Source organism: Myxocyprinus asiaticus, chromosome 25 (assembly GCF_019703515.2).
Source record: "Myxocyprinus asiaticus isolate MX2 ecotype Aquarium Trade chromosome 25, UBuf_Myxa_2, whole genome shotgun sequence".
NCBI lineage: Eukaryota > Metazoa > Chordata > Actinopteri > Cypriniformes > Catostomidae > Myxocyprinus > Myxocyprinus asiaticus.
The window spans coordinates 603945-612500 of NC_059368.1; the positions used below are offsets into that span (position 1 = coordinate 603945).

Below are 8556 nucleotides of genomic sequence, written 5' to 3' on the forward strand. Positions count from 1 at the left end.
GTCAAAGAATAATCTCTAATATTCTGGGTGGGCCTGGGTCTAATTTAGGTGGGCTCAGGCGCACCCCGCCCCACCCTTGGCTACGCCTCTGGTTCATTCCAGTGAGGGATTCGTTTTTAGAACTGATGTGTGGATTTGAGCCCCTCTGATCATGAGTGTCGATAAGATGTTCTGAACTAGTTCTGTAAGAATCTTTCATTTGGATAGGAATATACTGGATTTTCCCTGATTGATAATTAGTTCATACTAACCAATAAAAAATTATTTTATTTGCCCATGTTCTGACCAACAACAACAACAACAACAACAACAAAATTCTTTTTTTTTTTTTTTTTTTTATTATTATTATTTGTTTTTTGTTTTTTTATCCTGTGCATCTCTTTTGACAGATTTGGGATTTGTTTTATTTTTATTATTATTATTCAAATGTTTCATTTTCCAGTGACATGGATCCCTGCTGATTGTTGTTCAATGAAAGAGTATTTATAAAATATCAAATTAAAGTTTTTTTGTGAAAACTGCAAGTTTTCTGTTTGTTGATGCTCCTTTCACTACATTCATATTATTTACAGTCGCATTACATCACAGTATATTCTAATTACATCATAGTGCACAGAAAATGACCTCACATCCTCTTTTACTGTCTGTGACGTCACAAGGTCTGTTGAACACGTTTTCTGCAGTAATGAAACGAGTGTCTCCTTGTTGTTTAGAATAGAATACTAGCACACTGAATACTGAAAAGAAATTACACAATAAACTTCTGTCAGATTTTCAGTCACACTAGAAATGGAAGGTGGACAGGATCAATATAGTGTGATGTGTTGTAACTGTTGTATCCAGTAGATGTCAGTATTCACCTGTAAAATACTCCAAATAAACACATCTTCATTGATTTTGCACTTTATCACATGAGTGGAATCTGAAGGACTTTAATAATTCTCATGAAAACATGTTCAGCTCATATTCAACCCCAAAAACAAAATAAATCAAAAAGAAACTATATTGTACATAAAGAAAATCAAGTCTATTTATAGACATTATGTTCATGTCAATCAGGCACATTTTCACATTCACGTGTGTGTGTGTGTGTGTGTGTGTGTGTGTGTGTGTGAGAGTGAGTGTGTGTGTGTGTGTGTGTGTTTGTTTGTGTCTGTCTGTGTGTGTGTGTGTCTGTGAGTTGTGTGTGTGTGTGTGTGTGTGTCTGTGTGTGAGTTTGTGTGTGTGTGTCTGTGAGTTTGTGTGTGAGTGTGTGTGCATCTGTGTGTGTTTGTGTGTGTTTCCCTGTGTGTGTGTGTCTGTGAGTGTGTCTCTTTGTGTGTGTTTGTGTCTGTCTGTGTGTGTGTGTGTGTGTGTGTCTGTGAGTTTGTGTGTGTCTGTGTGTGTGTGTCTGTGTCTGTGTGTCTCCCTGTGTGTGTGTGTGTGTGTGTGTGTGTGTGTGTGTGTGTGTCTGTGAGTGTGTCTCTCTGTGTGTGTTTGTGTCTGTCTGTGTGTGTGTGTGTGTGTGTGTGTGTGTGTGTGTCTGTGAGTTTGTGTGTGTGTGTGTCTGTGTGTGAGTTTGTGTGTGTGTGTCTGAGTTTGTGTGTGTGTCTGTGAGTTTGTGTGTGAGTGTGTGTGCATCTGTGTGTTTGTGTGTGTGTGTACGTCTGTGTGCATCTGTGTGTGTGTGTGTGTGTGTGTTTATGTTGCTTGCTGAGATCTGATATTTCACTGTAAATAATCTTTTTCTAAATATGTCATTTTGTTGTTGACTGCAGAGTCTGTGTTTAAAGCTCAAGTGATGATTTAATGGAGAGAAATCAGTGACATCGGTTTTCATCTTGTAAACTGAACTGAGCTTTTCTGCTCACGACAGGTCGAAAATCCCATGTAAAACCAAACCATCCAGTTGTCCACAAGTTAGATTTTATTTTTCTTAAAATAAACGGAACAAGACAATGTAGACTTCAATTGAAGATGCTTTCTCTGAAAACAAGTCGTAGTGTCTTATACAGTTTTACTTTTCAAGTAAATGTTTTTTGTTTTAAAGATGTTTAGATATTTGGAAAACAAGACAAAAAATCTGATAAAGAATATGATTTTTTTTTTCATGCATGCATTCTCAAAACAACATCTGATGCGTCTGTCAGTCGAGCTCTTGAGACGTTTACAGGCCGTTAATCTGGAATGAAATCATCACCTCTAAACCTGTGTGTGTGTGTGTGTGTGTGTGTGTGTGTGTGTGTGTGTGTGTAAGGATTAAGCGGGTCATCTGAGGGAGGAGGAGCTTGTGTTGTATCTTTTGTTGTAAATTGTTTGTCAGGAAGTTCTCCTTACACACACACATTTGAGATGGAGTCGGACTCACAGATGGAGGATCTGATGGAGCGTGGTGAGGATGAAGGAGCTCGACAGACAGACAGTTACAACAATGAGTCTCTGCTCGCACCCGACTCCGATTTCATCCTCGGTCAGTGAACAATCTCTACATACACTGAACAACATCACCTTCTGAATGTGCTTTATTCTGTTGTTTTACAGCACAAATGTCCAAACTTATTTAAAATAAGAACAATTCACAAGCTAGAGAAGCAAAACGACATATTAAGATCTCAAGAGTGTCAATATCTTTTGCTTTTCAAGGAAATGTTTCTTGATTTAAGTTTGGATATTTTACTATAATACAAGACAATGATACATGTTACAGTGTGAAAAGTGTCTTCAGTTGGATGAAGTTGAGAAATGTGAGATAGATCATATTTTACCTCAAGACATCAGCTAAAATATAAGCAAGCAAATATGAGCAAAATATCCAGAGCTGTTCAAATATTAAAATACTCTTTACTAACCAAGTTCACCATGTAATAAAAGAAATATTAGGTTTTATTCTACTCAGCATGATAAGATTATTTTCATTTTTAATTCAAAAGTGTTATGACCTCATCCAGTAATTGACAGAATCTAATGAATGTAAATAGGCATATAATAGTAAATTCTGTGTGTTGTTCTGCAAGTGTCTGTAGAAGGAATTGAGGATCGTCCAGTGGGATTTGCTCATGCTAATTCCTTTCGGCTGTGGGATTATGGACTATCATATAATCCATGACTCCATATGTGTCCTGCTGAGGTGATGCGAGCTGCGGTCACTTCTAAAAACACACAGATAATTATGTGAATGAATCTGACTGGGAGATTTATGATGCATGATTCCTAATAAAGTTCCATTCCAGTGTTTCGGTTTCAGTTTCCTTGATTTGCAGTTCACATTTTTGTTTCACACTGGATGACTCTGGGTGTGTATTGTATTGTGTTGTTGTTGTGTTTCAGATGATCAGAGCTGTCATGTGAGCGGTCTGGAGGTGTGTGATCGTCTGACGTTCCTGGAACAGCGTGTTCAGATGCAGGAGGATGAGATCCAGTTGTTGAAGATGACGATGGCTGATGTGCTGAAGAGACTGAACATCTCAGAGGAGCAAACAGCAGCGCTCACCAAGAGAACTACAAATAAAGGTACATATATATATATATATATATATATATATATATATATATATATATATATATATATATATATATATATATATATATATATATTTATTAGGGGTGCAAGGGGTGAATTTCTCATGGTTCAGTTTGTATCGCGGTTTTAGGGTCACAGTTTCGGTACAGTTCAGTATTTATTTTGTTCAGAAAAAAACTATTACTGCCAAATCCAAAGAATAATCTATTTGGTAAACACTTCAGCAGGTTTGCCCTTAAATAATAATGATTGTTATACAACAGTAACCATAGTTTAACCATGTTATTTGTAGTAAAATCATAGTAACCACAATATAAACATGGTTACTCTCATGGTTACAATATATAGTAAAATCATGCTTATTATATTGAACCTACAGTATTACTGTTATAAAACCTTTTACTGTTGTATCAAAACAATGATTTCTGCTCAGAAAACCATGGTGACAGCAGTCATGGTTACTACAATATTACTATAGTAAAATCATGGTTAATTTTCATCAGGGTCCTTAACTAAAAAAACAAACTTTTGAAAACTAAAAAAATTTTCTCTAATTACTAAATCAACATTTTAACTTAATACCTGCACTATTACGCTACATGCATCAACATAAAGTGCACTTCAAACACTTCTCAACATATATTCAATACTGGGAAGCTGTACATCACTATAGAAGGAAAAACCTTGCTATGAAATGCATACAAGAAGGGATGTTGTGATAATGCTGCTCGAGTATTTTAATAACACGTGGAAATCCCACATGAATACATCAAGCGCTTTAGTTATTGTTTCATCTCTGTTTGAATTAGCACTGGAAGGGAGTGTATGCAGTATCGGCTCTCCTGCGGCTCTTTCCCTGGGTGATGATTAATCATATATCAATGTATTACTATAACGGCATCTTAATGCTATTAATCAAAGAGCATTATTGACACTCACAACAGATTACAGCCGCATGAGGAAACAAGAAGAACTTGCGTGCACGTTTTAAATAAACCCTCATGCGCATTATTGACATATATTTAAGCAATGTCACACGAGCAAGAGTGCGATATGGCCCTACATCATGATTTGGCCGTAGGTAATCACAGCAGTGCTGATTTAGGACCATATAGCACGATTGCGAGTGTGATATTGCTTATATAAAACAGTTCAATGAACAAGTACGGAAAAACTGAGTACGGTCACAAAAAACGCATTTGTGCAAGGAACTACATACGCGACGGATCAGAATCTGCCGTTGCTGGTTCTAAACGAATGATGCATCCAAGCCTCTCAAAAACATCACTTCAGAACTACTAGTTTCACAGCTTGGGCTATTTCTAACATGTTATTGGAGAAACACGGATGTGTGTGTGTGTGTGTGTGTGAGAGAGAGAAAGACAGAAAGAGAGAGAGATGGAGCATGTGCGATCACTTGTTGATGATGCTGTAGTGTGTCAGTCAGCTTTCTGAAGATAATGTCATTTTGGTGAAATGCATCCTATTTTCTCAGTGGAAAAATAGCCGTCCAAGCGGGGGTATTCCTCCCTATTTCGCGGTAGCCGGTGTGCAAGAGACATTCACTTCTATAGAAACCGTAATCTCCTCTCCAATGTGGAAACTCAATGTGGAGTTTGTGTAATTAATCAGTTTGTCGTGTCGATCAGCTGTGATGAGCCTTAATGCTGAAGTTGTTCATTTAAAGCCATTTAAAGCTATTTCCTAGCTTTAGTAGTGTAGTAGTAATACGAGCATTTACGGAAGTGCTGATGAATGAAAACACTGACTGATGCTGACTCACTTCACGTCACCAACTGGCTCATATTACAAAAAAAAAAAAATGGTCTTTTGCCTCCACCTGCTGGCTAAAATTTGTAATGTAACATAATTAAATGTAAAGAGACACATATAGCTCTTAACACATCTGCACTGCTCTTACACTTTAGTTTAGAATGACACAGACACAAGCAGAGTGATACACACAGTGAAGCATCCAACCATCAGTACTCATGGAACGTCTCTTGTCCAATCAGATTTGGACTAACTGTTGTATATTACCAGTATACAGCACTAGTGTCAAGCGATGTCTGCAAACAGTGCCTGTTTTGTAAACGTCTTTTGACCATCACTGTTGTAATTGACTGCAAAAAGAAAATGTTCCCAGAAAGGAGAAATGCAGGGGGCTTTTCTATGAGGGTCTCATTTTATCCACTTGCCATTTTCAACTACATAACACGTGCTGAAGTGATGTCATCAAGTTGACCCACGTGAAACAGGCGGAGCGTCCATCTACAGATCCGTTCAGGTGCAAAAGTGGTGGTTGTAACTGTGCGTGTCTGTTTGACGCTTTGTTTTCTTCACCAAAACTTGTGCTCCAGATGCGTCAATAAACTTGAGGTGAACCGACCGTGGTGCCAATGCTTCCCGAACCGTGGGTGGTGAACCGTACGTTTTTTTACAGAGAACCGTTACACTCCTAATATATATATATCAAAATTTTCCCCCATTCTGATGGTTGATGTGAACATTAACTGAAGCTCCTGACCCGTATCTGCGTGATTTATGCACTGCACTGCTGCCACACGATTGGCTGATTAGATAATCACATGGATGATTGTTGGTGCCAAGAGTTTCTGCAAGGGAAGACTCTAGACTGACACTGAAAAGATGGAATAGAAGCTGCATCTAAAACAGTGGTTCTCAACAGGGGGTGGGGACCCACCAAGGGGCCTCGGCACACTTCCAGGGGCCTCTTGATCTTAAAAATTATTTATATAGGAAGATTATTATGATTTAAATATTTATTACATTCTTAAAACTTGAAACAGGCTTGTCATTATTACAGAAGAAATAGAGAATTATCTTATAATAATGAAAAACAACCTACATGGAAGGCCTACATGGAATATATTCTCTTGACAGTGGGGGGCCTTGAAGTCAAAGGGTGGAGAACCTTTGATCAAAATACATTCAGGTAAATTTTCAAACAGATTAATGGTATTCAGTGGGCATGCATGCATTTATACATCAATTACATTGCAACAACTGAGATGGCCATTATGCTTTAAAATATAAAATCAAATATGCTTATATGATGTTGAAAGCAGCTCTGAATCTGCCATCATTTATGCAAAATCAGCGTACAAAACTTACACCTGAGTTTGAAGAGTAGGGAGATTTATGCAGAGTTCGGAATGGCACACCACCCCCACTACCGCCACTGCATGTGTCAATGGCCGAAATAGCATGGAAGTACGGTTGTATGCAATTCCAAACCCAGCCCTAGTCTGGTTTCAAGCAGCACTGCGTTCAAGCTAGAGATAACTTCAGCTGAAATACTATTCCAAAGTGTTTTAAAACAAATGATAAAAGCAATTCTGTTCGCTTAAAACTGATTGTGCAGGTACAGAGCAGGCTTAACAGCTATGTAAAGATACCTTTAAAAGCTTGAATTCTCTTCTAGAAAAACGAATATGAAACTGATCTTGTTACCTGCTAAAATCTCCTATGAAGGATGGTGGTATACTGCTGCAGAGGGAATCATAGAGCTGCAGATAAAGGATTTGCTGCTGCCAAAAGAACGGTGTAACGTCACCTGCTGTCCCTGCAGGTGATGCCAGAGATCTTTAATATACTCTTCGACAAGGGGGCCTGGGTATCTCAGCGAGTATTGATGCTGTCTATCACCCCTGGAGTCATGAGTTCGAATCCAGGGTGTGCTGAGTGACTCCAGCCAGATCTCCTAAGCAACCAAATTGGCCCAGTTGCTAGGGAGGGTAGAGTCACATGGGGTAACCTCCTCGTGGTCGCTATAATGTGGTTCTCGCTCTCGGTGGGGCGCATGGTGAGTTGTGCGTGGATGCCGTGGAGAATAGCGTGAAGCCTCCACACACGCTACATCTCCGCGGTAACACGCTCAACAAGTCATGTGATAAGATGCGCGGATTGACGGTCTCAGACGCGGAGGCAACTGAGATTCGTCCTCTGCCACCCGGATTGAGGCGAGTCACTACGCCACCATGAGGACCTAGAGTACATTGGGAATTGGGCATTCCAAATGGGGAGAAAAGGGGAGAAAATCCCCCCCCCCCCCCCAATAATACTCTATCAGCTCCCTGATCTTCTAGGGAAAAGGTACTCTCTGGGTCTGTAGCTTGAGATGAGGCATAGAGGTGGGAAAACAAGTAGAAAGTAGCGACAATGATGACTGCAGGAGGCATGAGAAACGCTGCGTTTTACCATGCTTCTGCCGCTACTACGATGATTTATATTTGTTTGATGAGGAAAAAAGGGGTTCTGATTGGTTAACGTAGCTAGGTGTGCCTGGGTGACCTATCAGCCTGCGCCACAGAGTTTCCTAACTGAACTTAATTTGCCATTTAATGCAATTTCAGTCAATTGAATCAAACTCGTCTGTCACCTAACAGATCACTGGCAAAGAGATCCAATTTCACATTGTGGCGGCGGGGGCGTGGGGGCTGCTGGGTCCGGGGTCGCTTTCTCCTGGTGTAGTAAGCTCCGGATCGCGTGCCGGTCCTCTGCTTGAGCTTGGAGCACCTCCTGGAATCGGTGACCCTGGTCCTGGCGTAGCTCAAGCAGGGCCTGATGTTGTGCATGGTGCATACTGGCGAGGGACTTGATGACTTCCGCCATCTGCGAGGACTGCATGCTGGCGTATTTCCTCCAATTCTCCCAGGTTTCGGCACCAGTGTAGACGTTTAAGGAAGGGAGGGAAAGGAGGACATAGGAAACTTGGGCTTCAACTCAAAGGTATAACTTTTAATAAACAAACTCAAAAGGGCTTTTCAGCATAATACTCTTTAGCTAAACACACACAGTCTCTTTCAGACGGGTAGCTCTCTCTCTCTCTCTCTCTCTCTCTCTCTCTCTCGTCTCTGGTGTGGTCCCTTTTTATCGCTCTCCCCAGTGCTTACTGCAATCAGAAACAGGTGTTAGACATTATAGCACTCAGGTGTGTGCACCCTTACCGCTTTCTCTCTCTCTGGACGAATGCTCGACCACACCCCTGCCGCCACACACTTATAACTCAATTTTGTCGAAATGTGCAGTTACTG

At 40.2% G+C, this 8556-nt stretch overlaps 1 protein-coding gene across 2 annotated transcripts in view; it reads left to right on the top strand.

Moving 5' to 3' along the window:
* Positions 1-2307: 2307 nt before the first annotated feature.
* The window catches only part of LOC127416213 (echinoderm microtubule-associated protein-like 1), a 13670-nt gene continuing 7421 nt past the window's right edge, over positions 2308-8556 (top strand). For both annotated transcript variants that reach the window (XM_051655433.1, XM_051655434.1), the window contains exons 1-2: positions 2308-2449; positions 3307-3489. In XM_051655433.1, the coding sequence (XP_051511393.1) occupies positions 2332-2449; positions 3307-3489 (301 nt within the window). In that variant the 5' untranslated portion in view covers positions 2308-2331. The remainder of the gene's footprint in view (positions 2450-3306; positions 3490-8556) is intronic.